At 46.3% G+C, this 17,776-nt stretch overlaps 1 protein-coding gene across 2 annotated transcripts in view; it reads right to left on the reverse strand.

The window, feature by feature from the left end:
- Positions 1 to 5,318: 5,318 nt before the first annotated feature.
- LOC109873203 (clathrin interactor 1) overlaps positions 5,319 to 17,776 on the reverse strand; it is a 50,202-nt gene continuing 37,744 nt past the window's right edge. Inside the window, exons 6-12 of one of the 2 annotated variants that reach the window (XM_031808084.1) lie at positions 14,290 to 14,470; positions 13,767 to 13,965; positions 12,371 to 12,452; positions 11,009 to 11,086; positions 9,705 to 9,898; positions 7,140 to 7,308; positions 5,319 to 6,729 (exon numbers count right to left, since the gene is read on the reverse strand). In XM_031808084.1, the coding sequence (XP_031663944.1) occupies positions 6,389 to 6,729; positions 7,140 to 7,308; positions 9,705 to 9,898; positions 11,009 to 11,086; positions 12,371 to 12,452; positions 13,767 to 13,965; positions 14,290 to 14,470 (1,244 nt within the window). In that variant the 3' untranslated portion in view covers positions 5,319 to 6,388. The remainder of the gene's footprint in view (positions 6,730 to 7,139; positions 7,309 to 9,704; positions 9,899 to 11,008; positions 11,087 to 12,370; positions 12,453 to 13,766; positions 13,966 to 14,289; positions 14,471 to 17,776) is intronic. The other variant, XM_031808085.1, reaches the window with a different exon arrangement.

Here is a 17,776-nt window from a genome sequence, read left to right on the forward strand (position 1 = left end):
TAGCAAAACAAGGCAATGGTTAGTTTCCCATTATCACAACATTTTTTATTAATCTTAATTTTATTAAATTACAATGACCGTATGTCCTATAACCACAGAATGTGTGCAGTACCCGCCCCTGTTCTACGACTACCCACTAGATGGCGACATTAGACTAATAATACATTAGGCAAAATGGAAATTGCAGTGAGCATTCCATCTTTTATCACTATTATCAAATACATATGGTCAACATGAATTATTAAGCTCCTGAATTGTAAATAACATTCAGATGCCATTGCTTCTTTTTACATTTCTGATTGTGATTACATTTTACTGTGCACATTATTCCCAAACATACTATAGCTATTTTTTGTCTATCTCAGGGATGGGCAACTGATGGGGGGGGGGGGGGGGGGGGGGTGCAGAGAATATTTAGCAATTTTATAACTAATTTCATGCAATTCTACTAATTTACCATGGGACGGAGGGGAAAATTAACTGTTTTACAGACGATTTCCTGCAGTTTTACACATTTTGCCTTAGGGTGGAGAGAAATGTTTCCAGTTTTTAATATATCTGAGTGAGACTGACTAACAAAATCAATGGGGGCCCCCCAGACAGTAATTCGACCATGATAACAAGTTTAGATAGCTGGCCACTAAACTAAATTAGCAATAAATAAAAAAAGTTAGTTGATGGGCTAATTAACTATCAGTGTACAACCACATTTCTAAAATGCACCTTTGTATTCTACCTCGACCGAGGGCTTTCAAAAGGGGCTATCTCGTGGAATTCTGGTCCATCTCGTGGAATTCTGGTCTATCTCGTGGAATTCTGGTCCATCTCATGGAATTCTGGTCTATCTCGTGGAATTCTGGTCCATCTCATGGAATTCTGGTCCATCTCATGGAATTCTGGTCTATCTCGTGGAATTCTGGTCCATCTCGTGGAATTCTGGTCCATCTCATGGAATTCTGGTCCATCTCGTGGAATTCAACAACTACCTCCCTCAAACTTGCCTTCAGTGATAGGATAGCCAACATCAGTATGCAGTCAAAAGCATTCTTAATTCATAGGGTATAGGCAGTTAAACCCAAACTATGGTGGAATAGTGAAAAGACAAATTGGCTGAGGTGAACATGGGTATCTAACTGGGCAGGTTTCAAATCTGATAATAAGTTGTGTTCTAATCCTACATGTTACACAATCCTCCCTACAAAAACATTCATCATCTGTCTGTAATTATGCAAAATACTGTCTGCATTTCATAAAGGTGAAAGGATCCACAACTGCAATGATATATTTAAAGGGTTATATATAGTTCCTGTTCATTGTAGTGTGTGCCAAAACTCTATGCAATAGAATAGCCCAACAGGGAGAAGAAAGTGGAGGCCCTTACTTGTGTTGCGGCTCAGGGGAGAGGCAGCGGAGGAATCCCAGGGGACATCTGTTCCCCAGCTTCACTGACACACTTCAAGAGCTCTGCAGAACAACGCAGGACTCATTAGAATACGGTCACGTCCTTAAACACACACACGCTTGGAGATTTATTTTCAAGACAAACATCTGCAAAGGTGCTCCAACTCTCTGCAGTCTCCCTTCCTCTTTTGAAAGCCTCTCTTCTGACAACTTCAATCAGCACTCTCATGTTCAAGTAAGGCCCCAGTCCCCTCTTCCCAGTGCCCACAGCAAAGTCACTTCTCTACTCTGTTGTTTGAGAGATCAGAGACGTTATTCCAAGTAGTAGTGATAATGAAAACGAATAATAATAATAATCTGTCCAAATGATGTGTCTACTGTACTGCAGTGACCTTGTTTAAAGAATAGAGAACATAGTAGTGGCCACAGGAAGAGCATTCTAATGATTTCTTCTCATGTAAAGATTGCCATCTCCTGCATAACATCATGGGAGATGAAGGCAGTAAGTGCAAGATGACAAAACCAGCAGCTGGCAGAGGTTTCGGTATGACTAGCTAGTGAAAAATAATAACTACTCCTCGCTGCCGGTGTCTTCAGTGTGTCAGCCAACATGTTCAGGAAGAACAAGTACAGGTGACTCTCCTCTGCTCTCTGGCTGAACAGATACCAGGATGCCCACCCTGTCACGGCACATTGGGCATCCTGTAAACTGGTATCCCTGACACCTCAGCGCTCTAGCCAAAAGGTGCCAGGGCTTTTGAAGTGACTGAAAAATCAGAATTCCCCTAACACATGCTTTCATTATCCCAATCTTGTTACTAATGAATCACTTTCATGCCTTGCTGTCCCACCTCCTTCACTCTCTGGTTCAACCACAGACTTCATTTGCATCCAATTTGGGACCAAAAATGTATCTTTGATGAAAATTACACTGTACAAGCAAAGTGACTGTTGATGTTGCCATTAGGTTTGTCAATGAGCATCCCTTTAAGCTCAAAACAGAAAATAATTTAAAATAAAAGTTCTGCACAAGAATGTCCTTTTAGTCATGATTTAATGAACTGTTTAATGAAATACAGAAAATACCATTGAGTCCAAAAAGTACAGTTGAAGTCGGAAGATTACATACACCTCAGCCAAATACATTTTAACTCAGTTTTTACAATTCCTGACATTTAATCCTTGTAAAAAGAAATCCCTGTTTTAGGTCAGTTAGGATCACCACTTCATTTTAAGAATGTGAAATGTCAGAATAATAGTATAAATAACTATTTAATTGAGCTTTTATTTATTTCATCACATTCCCAGTGGGTCTGAAGTTTATATACACTCAATTAGTATTTGGTAGCATTGCCTTGAAATTGTTTAACCTGGGTCAAACGTTTCGGGTAGCCTTCCACAAGCTTCCCACAATAAGTTGGGTGAATTTTGGCCCATTCCTACTGACAGAGCTGGTGTAACCGAGTCAGGTGTGTAGGCCTCCTTGCTCGCACACGCTTTTTCAGTTCTGCCCTGAAATTTTCTTTAGGATTGAGGTCAGGGCTTTGTCATGGCCACTCCAATACCTTGACCTTGTTGTCTTTAAGCCATTTTGCCACAACCTTGGAAGTATTCTTCGGGTCATTGTCCATTTGGAAGACCATTTGCGACCAAGCTTTAACTTCCTGACTGATGTCTTGAGATGCTGCTTCAATATATCCACATCATTTTCTTTCCTCGTGATGCCATCTATTTTGTGAAGTGCACCAGTCCCTCCTGCAGCAAAGCACCCACACAACATGATGCTGCCACCCCCGTGCTTCACAGTTGGGATGGTGTTCTTCGGCTTGCAAGCCTCCCCCTTTTCCTCCAAACATAACGATGGTCATTATGGCCAAACAGTTCTATTTTTGTTTCATCAGACCAGAGGACATTTCTCCAAAAAGTACGATCTTTGTCCCCATGTACAGTTGCAAACAGTAGTCAGGCTTTTTTTATGGCGGTTTTGGAGCAGTGGCTTCTTCCTTGCTGAGCGGCCTTTCAGATTGTGTCGATATAGGACTCGTTTTACCGTGGAAATAGATACTTTTGTAACCATTTCCTCCAGCCTCTTCACAAGGTCCTTTGCTGTTGTTCTGGGATTGATTTGCACTTTTCGCACCAAAGTACGTTCATCTCTAGGAGACAGACCGCGTCTCCTTCCTGAACAGTATGACGGCTGCGTGGTCCCATGGTGTTTATACTTGCGTACTATTGTTTGTAAAGATGAACACGGTACCTTCAGGCATTTGGAAATTGCTCCCAAGGATGAACCAGACTTGTGGAGGTCTACAATTATTTTTCTGAGGTCTTGGCGGATTTCTTTTGATTTTCCCATGATGTCAAGCAGAGGCACTGAGTTTGAAGGTAGGCCTTGAAATACATCCACATGTACACCTCCAATTGACTCAAATGATGTCAATTAGCCTATCAGAAGCTTCATAATTGTCTGTAATTTTCCAAGCTGTTTAAAAAGGCACAGTCAACTTAGTGTATTTTAACTTTTGACCCACTGGAATTGTGATACAAGTGAAATAATCTGTCTGTAAACAATTGTTGGAAAAATGACTTGTGTCACAGTAGATGTTCTAACCGACTTGCCAGAACTAGTTTTGTTAAGAAGACATTTGTGGAGTGAAAAAAGCGAGTTTTAATGACTCCAACCTAACTGTATGTACAGTTGTGTAATTCTCAAATCTTTTGGCCACATATATTAATTTTCACAAAGTCTGCTGCCTCAATTTGTATGATGGCAATTTGCATATACTCCAGAATGTTATGAAGAGTGATCAGACGAATTGCAATTAATTGCAAAGTCCCTCTTTGCCATGAAAATTAACGGAATCCCAAAAAACATTTCCTTTGCATTTCAGCTCTGCCACAAAAAGACCAGCTGACATCATGTCAGTGATTCTCTCGTTAACACAGGTGTGAGAGTTGACGAGGACAAGGCTGGAGATCACTCCGTCATACTGATTGAGTTTGAATAACAGACTGGAAGCTTCAAAAAGAGGGTGGTGCTTGGAATAATTGTTCTTCCTCTGTCAACCATGGTTACCTGCAAGGAAACACATGCTGTCATCATTGCTTGGCACAAAAAGGGCTTCACAGGAAAGGATATTGCTGGCAGTAAGATTGCACCCAAATCAACCATTTATCGGACCATCAAGAACTTCAAGGAGAGCGGTTCAATTCTTGTGAAGGCGGCTTCGGGTCGCCCAAGAAAGTCCAACAAGCGCCAGGACCGTCTCATACATTTGATTCAGCTGCGGGATTGGGGCATCACCAGTACAGTGCTTGCTCACGAATAGCAGCAGGCAGGAACCCTATTACCTTCATAGTGCCCAAATGGAACCAGTTACCTTCATAGAGCCCAAATGGAACCAGTTACCTTCATAGAGCCCAAATGGAACCAGTTACCTTCATAGTGCCCAAATGGAACCAGTTACCTTCATAGTGCCCAAATGGAACCAGTTACCTTCATAGTGACCAAATGGAACCAGTTACCTTCATAGAGCCCAAATGGAACCAGTTACCTTCATAGAGCCCAAATGGAACCAGTTACCTTCATAGTGCCCAAATGGAACCAGTTACCTTCATAGTGCCCAAATGGAACCAGTTACCTTCATAGTGACCAAATGGAACCAGTTACCTTCATAGAGCCCAAATGGAACCAGTTACCTTCATAGAGCCCAAATGGAACCAGTTACCTTTACGTGCCATTTGGGAAGCAGAACAGAAGCTGCTGCTGCTTGTGGTCACCAGCCTTGTCGTTAACTCATAATATTAACCTTGATTCAGATGGTTAACCCACTAAGACGGTAGAAAGTGCAGTTTAAACATACACTAGTAACAGACTGTAGGTTTGAGATGTAAATGTTACATGAAAACACAAAAAATGTAACAGAGGAATTTAATGACTTGGGGGACTTATGTCTTTTAAGCCCATACTTTCCAAGACATCTTGAATAGCGCAATAATACTTGTTTTTGCATACCAAAAATATATTTACATATTTTGCCATTCCTGTTCTGAGTCCCGGCATGAAGTATGGTCAATGTGAGGTAATTCCTGAACTGTCTTCTGACATGTTTGAAAACAGAGACATGACAACATGAAAGTAGAAAAGGGACACAGTAACACACTTAACATGTTTTCTGAAGTATTTATCTGGTGTTGGTAGAATCACCAAGAAAGTAGAATGTATATGATTTCAACCATATACAAAACGTAATGTTAGATAAGCCCTTCCCGCCCAAAAACTAATTCAAACTCTTGATTACACACACACACACACACACACACACACACACACACACACACACACACACACACACACACACACACACACACACACACACACACACTCTGAATGTACAAAACATGAAGGACACCTGCTCTTTCCATGACAGACTGACCAGCTGAATCCAGGTGAAAACTATGATCCCTTAATGATGTCACTTAAATCCACTTCCATCAGATAGATGAAGGGGAGGAGCCAGGCTAAAGAAGGATGTCGTGAGACATGGATTGTGTAAGTGTGCCATTCATAGGGTGTTAAGTAGTTTGTGCCAGACGCACTGGTTTGTGTCAAGAACTGTAACGCTGCTGGGCTTTTCATGCTCAACAGTTTTCCTCGTGTATCAAGAATGATCCACCACCCAAAGAACATCCAGCCAACTTCACACAACTGTGGGAAGCATTAGAGTCAACATGGACCAGCATCCCCTGTGGAAAGCTTTCGACACCTTATAGAGTCCATGCCCCGACGAACTGAGGCTGTTCTGAGGGCAGAAGGGAGCGCAAGTCAATATTAGGAAGGTGTTCCTAATGTTTTGTACACTCAGTGTATATAAAGAGAAGGGATTGAAGGGAAACACCATTAGATATTTCTCAAGTAGTCCGCGTATGCAGCTTTCCGTTCATAATGTTCTGAACAAAACTCTTTCACACAAATCCTTCAGCTCTCTCATTTCCCGAAGTTGCCGAAGTTCGCGAAGGCATCTTGTTTGGGTTGCACCATGGCAGGGTTGACCATGGGCTGCCCTATGCCCATCCCTGGCATACCCAGGGTGCCCACAACCATGTTCACTCCCATAATTCCCTGATTGACAGGCACTCCTCCCATTCGCATGGCGCCCATCCCCATGGTAACCGTTGCCATGGTGGGAGGCATGCCTGGGCCCATGGCACTGGCGGGCATCATGGGGTTGGTGGAAAGTCTGATGGCTGTGGCCTGGATGTTCAGATTCAGGCCTCCAAACCTCTGAGTCAGGTTGATGGGCGGCTGGACTCCTAAAAGCAGGGGATCTGAAATTACAAATATGGTGATATTACTGTCAGTTAGACCTTCTTGCAAGGACACATAGAAATTGACATTACAAGTTGTTGTTTTTTTACATTTATTTAACTAGGCAAGTCAGTTAAGAACAAATTCTTATTTTCAATGACGGCCTCCCGGGGAATAGTGGGTTAACTACAGGTTCAGGGGCAGAACGACAGATTTGTACCTTGTCAGCTCAGGGGTTTTAACTTGCAACCTTCCGGTTACTAGTCCAACGCTCTAACCACTAGGCTACCTGCTGGTTACTAGTCCAACGCTCTAACCACTAGGCTACCTGCTGGTTACTAGTCCAACGCTCTAACCACTAGGCTACCCTGCCGCCCCAGTTGACGGTCAACACAGAGAAATACGTGATGACAGTGAGTTAATAACAGACCTTGCTGTAACATGTTGTTGAGGCTGGGCTTGCAGGTGGTCATCTGCATACCAGGAGACAGGAAGTCCAGGCTGATGTTGACGCTGGGGTCTGACCATGTGGGGGGGAGGCAGGGCTTCTGGAGCTCCATGTGCTGGGGCAATAAGTCCCCTTGCATTGGTCCAAAGTTCTACAACAACCCAAAGAAGAGACAACACAAAAACACAGGCCAGGTTATCACAATCATCTATCCTACAAATCACACTACATGAAAATATGAAAGCCCATAGGTGCTACACTACCATGACCAAAAGTATGTGGACAACTGCTAGTCCAACATCTCATTCTAAAATCATGGGCATTAATATGGAGTTGGTCCCCCTCCTTTGCTGCTATAACAGCCTCCACTCTTCTGGGAAGGCTTTCCACTAGACGTTGGAACGTTCCATTCAGCCACAAGAGCATTAGTGAGGTCGGCACTGATGTTAGGAGATTAGGCCTGGTTCGCATTTGGCGTTCCAATTCAACCCAAATGTGTTTCGATGGGGTTGAGGTCAGGGTACTGTACAGGCCAGTGAAGTTCTTCCACACCAATCTCAAAAAAACATTTCTGTATGGACCTTGCTTTGTGCAAGGGGGCATTGTCAAGCTGAAACAGGAAAGGGTCTCCCCCAAACTGTTGCCACAAAGTTGGAAGCACAGAATCATATGCTGTAGTGTTTAGATTTCCCTTCACTGGAACTATGGGGACTAGCCGGAACTATGAAAAACAGCCCCGGAACATTATTCCTCCTCCACCAAACTTTACAGTTGGAACTATGCATTGGGGTAGATAGCATTCTTCTGGCATCCGCCAATCCCAGATTTGACCGTCGGACTGCCAGATGGTGAAGCGTGATTGATCACTCCAGAGAATGCGTTTCCACTGCTCCAGGCGCACTGGAGTCCAATGGCGGCGGGCTTTACACCACCAGTCGACACTTGGCATTGTGCATGTTGATCTTAGGCTTGTGTGCAGCTGCTCGGCCATAGAAACCCATTTCATGAAGCACCCGACGAACAGTTCTGATGTTGCTTCCAGAAGCAGTTTGGAACTCAGTAGTGTTACAACCGAGGACAGACGGTCCCGTTCTATGAGCTTGTGTGGCCTACCAATTCACGGCTGAGCCGTTGTTGCTCCTAGACATTTACAATAACAGTACTTACTGGAGGTCGACCGATTATGATTTTTCAACGCCGATACCGATTAAATCGGCCTATTTTTTTCCCATGTATTCGTAATAATGACAATTACAACAATATTGAATGAACACTTATTTTAACTTAATATAATACATCAATAAAATCAATTTAGCCTCAAATAAATAATGAATGTTCAATAATGATGTTCAATTTGGTTTAAATAATGCATCCATCAGTCTAAATATTCATGTTACATTGCACAACCTTCAATGTTATGTCATAATTACGTAAAATTCTGGCAAATTAGTTTGCAATGAGCCAGGCGGCCCAAACTGTTGCATATACCCTGACTCTGCGTGCAATGAACGCAAGAGAAGTGACACAATTTCACCTGGTTAATATTGCCTGCTAACCTGTATTTCTTTTAGCTAAATATGCAGGTTTAAAAATATATACTTCTGTGTATTGATTTTAAGAAAGGCATTGGTGTTTATGGTTAGGTACACGTTGGAGCAACGACAGTCCTTTTTCGCGAATGCGCACTGCATCGATTATATGCAACGCAGGACACGCTAGATAAACTAGTGATATCATCAACCATGTGTAGTTATAACTAGTGATTATGATTGATTGAGTGTTTTTTATAAGATAAGTTTAATGCTAGCTAGCAACTTACCTTGGCTTCTACTGCATTCACGTAACAGGCAGTCTCCTTGTGGAGTGCAACGAGAGGCAGGTGGTTAGAGCGTTGGACTAGTTAACTATAAGGTTGCAAGATTGAATCCCTGAGCTGACAAGGTAAAAATCTGTTGTTCTGTCCCTGAACAAGGCAGTTAACCCACCGTTCCTAGGCCGTCATTGAAAATAAAAATGTGTTCTTAACTGACTTGCCTAGTTAAATAAAGATTAAATAAAAGGTGTAAAAAAAAAATATATATATATTTTTTTATATCGGCAAAATCGGCATCCAAAATGACCGATTTCCGATTGTTATGAAAACTTGAAATGGGCCCTAATTAATCGTCCATTCCGATTAATCGGTCGACCTCTAGTACTTACAGTTGACCGGGATAGCTCTAGCAGGACAGACATTTGGCGAACTGAAAGGTGACATCCTATGACGGTGCCACGTTGAAAATCACTGAGCTCTTCAGTAAGGCCATTCTACTGCTAATGTTAATATGTGGAGTTTGCATGGCTGTGTGCTCGATTTTATACACCTAGTCAGCAACGGGTGTGGCTGAAATAGCAGAATCCACTAATGTGAAGGGGTGTTCACATACACTATATATACAAAAGTACATCCTTTATATTCACAACGTAGACCTCTTCCATGATAATGAGGCACTTCCATCTATAACAATGTTTCATGTAGTGAGGAGGAGTCCTGTGAGCCACCTGTACCTGTGATCTGGAGATGGGCAGGTCGGTGTTGGCGACACCCACACTCTGGGTACCACACATGGAGAAGGTCATGCTTTGGGAGGTGTGATTGGAGCCAATCAGGTCAAATAAGTCAGCTGAGGGTGGGGTGTGGGCTGGCGGACTGGAGAACGCATTCCAATCCCCAAACTCACCCTTCCCACTGGACCCTGACCCTAAGGAGTGAAGAGTGAAGATTTCATTATCCACAGTGTTCAGCATTTGCAAAAAGGTGTAGAGAAATTAACAAGGCATGAGGCATGTCCTGTTCTTCTGTAAGGGGGACTTCTTTCACCCTGTCAGGCAGCAGGTGAACAGTGTAGGTAACAGAGATCGCCCCAAGGGGAGTACCAGCACACTCAGCCCAGTGGGATCACTCATCAGGACCAGAGGGTACTGCACGGGACCACAGGGTACTGCACGGGACCACAGGGTACTGCACGGGACTACAGGGGGACCGGAGGGGGACAGGAGAGGGGACTCCCCCTAAACACCTCTGTGGCATGGCTGTTCACCTCTTCAGTTTTCCCCTCACAAGCTGCTACCAGGTTTATGAAAAGGTTTTCTGCTGGAGTTATTGGGAAGTGGCCTGCCTCAGATTGAAGCTGTAATACAGACAGCAGAGTGTGTTCAGACGATGGAGAGGGGTAGGGTTCAGACGATGGAGAGGGGTAGGGTTCAGACGATGGAGAGGGGTAGAGTTCAGACGATGGAGAGGGGTAGGGTTCAGACGATGGAGAGGGGTAGGGTTCAGACGATGGAGAGGGGTAGAGTTCAGACGATGGAGAGGGGTAGGGTTCAGACGATGGAGAGGGATAGTGTTCAGACGATGGAGAGGGATAGTGTTCAGACGATGGAGAGGGGTAGTGTTCAGACGATGGAGAGGGGTAGTGTTCAGACGATGGAGAGGGGTAGTGTTCAGACGATGGAGAGGGGTAGTGTTCAGACGATGGAGAGGGGTAGTGTTCAGACGATGGAGAGGGGTAGTGTTCAGACGATGGAGAGGGGTAGTGTTCAGACGATGGAGAGGGGTAGTGTTCAGACGATGGAGAGGGGTAGTGTTCAGACGATGGAGAGGGGTAGTGTTCAGACGATGGAGAGGGGTAGTGTTCAGACGATGGAGAGGGGTAGTGTTCAGACGATGGAGAGGGGTAGTGTTCAGACGATGGAGAGGGGTAGTGTTCAGATGATGGAGAGGGGTAGTGTTCAGACGATGGAGAGGGATAGTGTTCAGACGATGGAGAGGGGTAGTGTTCAGACGATGGAGAGGGGAAGCACAGACGTACCGGCTGATGAAGGGAGACTGGCTGAGGCAGCTGGGGAGGAGAAGTCAGCAAAATCACAGATGAGGTCTGAACTTCCACCTGGATGGTGCACACACACACACCACACACACACACACACACACACACAGAACAGTATCAGTGGAGGAGATGAGGATGTCGTCTCCCCTCCCTCTCTCCCAGTGTATGGCTCAGCGTGAGAGACAGGCCCGAGCTCTTTTGGTTGGAGAAGGCAAAGTCACGAGGGACCGCAGCAGCTCTCTGTGTGTGAACATGCAGCATTCACTCCCCAGCAAACACTGTCTCAGTCAGCTGGCCATGCTCTTCCTACCTCTCCTCTACTCCCCTGCTGTACTCTTCTTCCCTCCCCTCCTGTTTTCTCCCTATGCTGCCTGGAACACTGGTCTGACATGTTAGGCTGCCTCTCCTCTCCTCTCCTCTTCCGTTTTCTCCCTACGCTGCCTGGAACACTGGTCTGACATGTTAGGCTGCCTCTCCTCTCCTCTTCCGTTTTCTCCCTACGCTGCCTGGAACACTGGTCTAACATGTTAGGCTGCCTCTCCTCTCCTCTCCTCTTCCGTTTTCTCCCTACGCTGCCTGGAACACTGGTCTGACATGTTAGGCTGCCTCTCCTCTCCTCTTCCGTTTTCTCCCTACGCTGCCTGGAACACTGGTCTAACATGTTAGGCTGCCTCTCCTCTCCTCTCCTCTTCCGTTTTCTCCCTACGCTGCCTGGAACACTGGTCTGACATGTTAGGCTGCCTCTCCTCTCCTCTCCTCTTCCGTTTTCTCCCTACGCTGCCTGGAACACTGGTCTGACATGTTAGGCTGCCTCTCCTCTCCTCTCCCTATGCTGCCTGGAACACTGGTCTGACATATTAGGCTGCCTCTCCTCTCCTCTCCTCTCCTCTCCTCTCCTCTCCTCTCCTCTCCTCTCCTCTCCTCTCCTCTCCTCTCCTCTCCTCTCCTCTCCTCTCCTCTCCTCTCCTCTCCTCTCCTCTCCCCTTCCATTCTCTCCCTACGTTGCCTGGAACACTGGTCTGACATCTTAGGCTGTCGTCTCGTCTCGTCTCCTCTCGTCTCCTCTCGTCTCCTCTCCCTATGCTGCCTGGAACACTGGTCTGACATATTAGGCTGCCTCTCCTCTCCTGTTCTCTCCCTATGCTGACTGGAACACTGGTCTGACATCTTGGCATCTTAGGCTGCCTGCTCCCTCCCCTCTTGTCTGTGGTGATTCTGGAGGAGCTTTATGGCTTTAAGACACCTTACTTTAGAGTGCTATCACTTTATATATAGCGACCTCTTCTCAATGTGTGTAGCACTGTGGCTGACTGGCTCATTAGATGAGTGAGTGATAGGTCTCACCTGCTGGTGCAGTCTGACAGGACTCAGCGTCCACCATAAGAAGGTCTGCAAGGCCACTGCTTGAAGACTGGCTAGCAGACGTCTGAAGAGGGCACAGAGAATGAGATAAGGACACACACACAAGCTGTTCACTTTTAATTCGAGTTGGAATAACAAATGGTGCTACACTTCCTAAAGCTGCCACAAGAGAGCAGCATTAGTCTAGAAACAGTTTGAATAAGGCAGCCCAGGAGCTCCTCGTGTTCTCTGGTCCTGCTGCCATGTCATTTAGTCTAGAAACAGTTTGAATAAGGCAGCCCAGGAGCTCCTCGTGTTCTCTGGTCCTGCTGCCATGTCATTTAGTCTAGAAACAGTTTGAATAAGGCAGCCCAGGAGCTCCTCCTGTTCTCTGGTCCTGCTGCCATGTCATTTAGTCTAGAAACAGTTTGAATAAGGCAGCCCAGGAGCTCCTCCTGTTCTCTGGTCCTGCTGCCATCCGTTTCTATCATGTCATTAGACAGTCAGAAGAGATGAAACACAGCTTTCTTCTGTCCCACGGGAGATAACCATCTTGTGTTTCAGTCTTTGAGAAAAACTCAAAGATGAAAATAGATTCCGCAGACAACTCAACAGTATCTCTATAGGCTTCAAAAGAAGGTTCTGTTGAGTCTACACAGCCTATTGACCTACATTGACGTGCAGGACCACTAGGTCAGAGTGAGATACAGGGAGGTCAGGGGTCAGAGTGAGATACAGGGAGGCCAGAGTGAGAAAGAGGGAGGTCAGAGTGAGACACAGGGAGGTCAGGGGTCAGAGTGAGACACAGGGAGGTCAGGGGTCAGAGTGAGACACAGGGAGGTCAGGGGTCAGAGTGAGACACAGTGAGACACAGGGAGGTCAGAGTGAGACACAGGGATGTCAGGGGTCAGAGTGAGACACAGGGAGGTCAGAGTGAGACACAGGGAGGTCAGAGTGAGACACAGGGAGGTCAGAGTGAGACACAGGGAGGTCAGAGTGAGACACAGGGAGGTCAGAGTGAGACACAGGAAGGTCAGAGTGAGACACAGGAAGGTCAGAGTGAGACACAGGGAGGTCAGGGGTCAGAGTGAGAGTGAGACACAGGGAGGTACACAGGGAGGTCAAAGTGAGACACAGGAAGGTCAGAGTGAGACACAGGGAGGTCAGAGTGAGACACAGGGAGGTCAGGGGTCAGAGTGAGACAGTGAGACACCGGGAGGTCAGAGTGAGACACAGGGAGGTCAGAGTGAGACACAGGGAGGTCAGAGTGAGACACAGGGAGGTCAGGGGTCAGAGTGAGACAGCGAGACACAGGGAGGTCAGAGTGAGACACAGGGAGGTCAGAGTGAGACACAGGGAGGTCAGAGGTCAGAGTGAGACACAGGGAGGTCAGAGGTACCTTTCTGCCCCTGTCCCCTGTGTAGTGAGCAGCGGCCCCTAGGTCCACGGTCTTGGAGCGGATGCCGCCACGTTTGCGTGTGGTGGTGGTCTCCGTTGCATGGCTGATCTGGATGCTCGTGGTCGTAACAGTCTCCTCCTCGTCTCTGAACCCCGACACCGGCCGGCCGTTCTGCGATACCCTGTCCTCCTCGTTGTCACTGGGGGGAGAAAGAGAACAACAACACACACATGAAAGAAATGCTCTATCATTAAATAGATGTATTGCCTTAAGACAGCGTTTCCCAAACTCGGTCCCGGGGACCTCAGGGGGTCCACGTTTAGTTTTTTTGTGCGAGCACTACTCAGCTGATTCAGATAATCAAAGCCTGATGAGTTGATCATTTGAATCAGCTGTGTAGTTTTTGGGGCAAAAACCAAAATGTGCACCCCCTGGGGTCTCCGGGACCGTGTTTGGGAAATGTTCAGTATTACATCTCCATTTTTGTTTTTGTCCTTTTGCACTTCAACACACTCAGGAATACCTGATTCTGTCGGGCGAGTCGTCCCTCTCCCTCTTGTGGAACTTGTTGATAGTGTCGTCGATGGTGCTGCCGATCTTGTCGCTGATTTCTCCCAGCTTCTCACTGAAGGGGAAGGCTCCTTTTCTCTTGTCCCAGTCCTCATCCCACTTCCCCTTGGGCTCGGAGTCAAACATTTCCCCCGCTAAGGGGGAGGAGAGGGGCAGAGAGGGGGGGGGGGGACAGGGTTACAGGTTTATGCTGAAAAATCAAGTGTGGTTTGGTACCATTAATGTGTTTCAAATCAAATCAAATCCAATTTTATTTGTCACATACACATGGTTGGTTAGCAGATGTTAATGCGAGTGTAGCGAAATGCTTGTGCTTCTAGTTCCGACAATGCAGTAATAACCAACAAGTAATCTAACTAACAATTTCAAAACTACTGTCTTATACACAGTGTAAGGGGATAAAGAATATGTACATAAAGATATATGAATGAGTGATGGTACAGAGCAGCATAGGCAAGATACAGTAGATGGTATCGAGTACAGTATATACATATGAGATGAGTATGTAAACAAAGTGGCATAGTTAAAGTGGCTAGTGATACATTTATTACATAAGGATGCAGTAGATGATATAGAGTACAGTATATACGTATGCATATGAGATGAATAATGTAGGGTATGTAAACATGATATTAGGTAGCATTGTTTAAAGTGGCTAGTGATACATTTGACATCATTTCCCATCAATTCGCATTATTAAAGTGGCTGGAGTTGAGTCAGTGTCCGTGTCAGTGTGTTGGCAGCAGCCACTCAATGTTAGTGGTGGCTGTTTAACAGTCTGATGGCCTTGAGATAGAAGCTGTTTTTCAGTCTCTCGGTCCCAGCTTTGATGCACCTGTACTGACCTCGCCTTCTGGATGATAGCGGGGTGAACAGGCAGTGGCTCGGGTGGTTGTTGTCCTTGATGATCTTTATGGCCTTCCTGTAACATCGGGTGGTGTAGGTGTCCTGGAGGGCAGGTAGTTTGCCCCCGGTGATGCGTTGTGCAGCCCTCACTACCCTCTGGAGAGCCTTACGGTTGTGGGCGGAGCAGTTGCCGTACCAGGCGGTGATGCAGCCTGCCAGGATGCTCTCGATTGTGCATCTGTAGAAGTTTGTGAGTGCTTTTGGTGACAAGCCGAATTTCTTCAGCCTCCTGAGGTTGAAGAGGCGCTGCTGCGCCTTCTTCACGATGCTGTCTGTGTGAGTGGACCAATTCAGTTTGTCTGTGATGTGTATGCCGAGGAACTTAAAACTTGCTACCCTCTCCACTACTGTCCCGTCGATGTGGATAGGGGGGTGTTCCCTCTGCTGTTTCCTGAAGTCCACAATCATCTCCTTAGTTTTGTTGATGTTGAGTGTGAGGTTATTTTTCTGACACCACACTCCGAGGGCCCTCACCTCCTCCCTGTAGGCCGTCTCGTCGTTGTTGGTAATCAAGCCTACCACTGTTGTGTCGTCCTCAAACTTGATGATTGAGTTGGAGGCGTGCGTGGCCACGCAGTCGTGGGTGAACATGGAGTACAGGAGAGGGCTCAGAACGCACCTTTGTGGGGCCCCAGTGTTGAGGATCAGCGGGGTGGAGATGTTGTTGCCTACCCTCACCACCTGGGGGCGGCCCGTCAGGAAGTCCAGTACCCAGTTGCACAGGGCGGGGTCGAGACCCAGGGTCTCGAGCTTGATGACGAGCTTGGAGGGTACTATGGTGTTGAATGCCGAGCTGTAGTCGATGAACAGCATTCTCACATAGGTATTCCTCTTGTCCAGATAGGTTAGGGCAGTGTGCAGTGTGGTTGAGATTGCATCGTCTGTGGACCTATTTGGGCGGTAAGCAAATTGGAGTGGGTCTAGGGTGTCAGGTAGGGTGGAGGTGATATGGTCCTTGACTAGTCTCTCAAAGCACTTCATGATGACGGAAGTGAGTGCTACGGGGCGGTAGTCGTTTAGCTCAGTTACCTTAGCTTTCTTGGGAACAGGAACAATGGTGGCCCTCTTGAAGCATGTGGGAACAGCAGACTGGTATAGGGATTGATTGAATATGTCCGTAAACACACCGGCCAGCTGGTCTGCGCATGCTCTAAGGGCACGGCTGGGGATGCCGTCTGGGCCTGCAGCCTTGCGAGGGTTAACACGTTTAAATGTCTTACTCACCTCGGCTGCAGTGAAGGAGAGTCCGCATGTTTTCGTTGCAGGCTGTGTCAGTGGCACTGTATTGTCCTCAAAGCGAGTCTGTCTGGGAGCAAGACATCCTGGTCCGCGACGGGGCTGGTTTTCTTTTTGTAATCCGTGATTGACTGTGGACCCTGCCACATACCTCTTGTGTCTGAGCCGTTGAATTGAGATTCTACTTTGTCTCTGTACTGGCGCTTAGCTTGTTTGATTGCCTTGCGGAGGAAATAGCTGCACTGTTTGTATTCGGTCATGTTTCCGGTCACCTTGCCCTGATTAAAAGCAGTAGTTCGCGCTTTCAGTTTCACACAAATGCTGCCATCAATCCACGGTTTCTAGTTAGGGAATGTTTTAATCGTTGCTATGGGAACGGCATCTTCAACGCACGTTCTAATGAACTCGCACACCGAATCAGCGTATTCGTCAATGTTGTTATCTGACGCAATACGTAGCTATGCTGAGTGAGCCTCACTTCACTAACATAATGAGAGCCGCTGTGGGACTGCACTGCATCTATCTGGAATGCCAATTAAGATGTGCAACAGATAATTGGTTATTCTGCATTGAAAATGGATGGGCCCATTGACAACACAAGCACTGCACAGCTACAGAGTGTCGCTGAAACATCTCTATGTGAATGTCGCCATCGCAGTGTTATTTTGATCCTGTGCGACAAAAATAATTCCCCCCCCCTGACACATCATTAATTGACAAAATGGGAACTCTGGTTTGACTAATGAAGTGGGAAATCACAGCAGCAAATCAAAGATATCAGGAATCAAAAGGGAGAAATGAATGGAGCATGAAAATAAAGGCTTTCAATCAGTTGTTTCTCCAACCGAATCCTAATGAAATGACAAGGGACTCGCCCGACGATTAGATATCGGAAGAGCAGATCAGAAAGCAGCGAATCAAAAACAGATATGGGGAAGATATGTTCTGTTACATAGTGAGGGCGTTGAGGTTTTTCTCGTACAAACATGATCAGAAATCTCACTGATGAAGATGCGAGAAGACATGATTTATCCTGGATTGAAAATCGCTCTAATCAAAAGATCAGTGATGAGGAGGAAGAGGCCTGTGGGGAATAGAGGAAGGCATAGAGGAGCGATTCTGGAAGCCTTCTGAGACTGCAGACAGAGACCTGCAACAAGACTCACAGAGACAGGGACTAGAGGTACAGTGACTAGATGTAAATTACAGTGACAGTGACTAGATGTAAATTACAGTGACAGGGACTAGAGGTAAATGACAGTGACAGGGACTAGAGGTAACTGACAGGGACTAGAGGT

Source organism: Oncorhynchus kisutch, linkage group LG28 (assembly GCF_002021735.2).
Source record: "Oncorhynchus kisutch isolate 150728-3 linkage group LG28, Okis_V2, whole genome shotgun sequence".
NCBI lineage: Eukaryota > Metazoa > Chordata > Actinopteri > Salmoniformes > Salmonidae > Oncorhynchus > Oncorhynchus kisutch.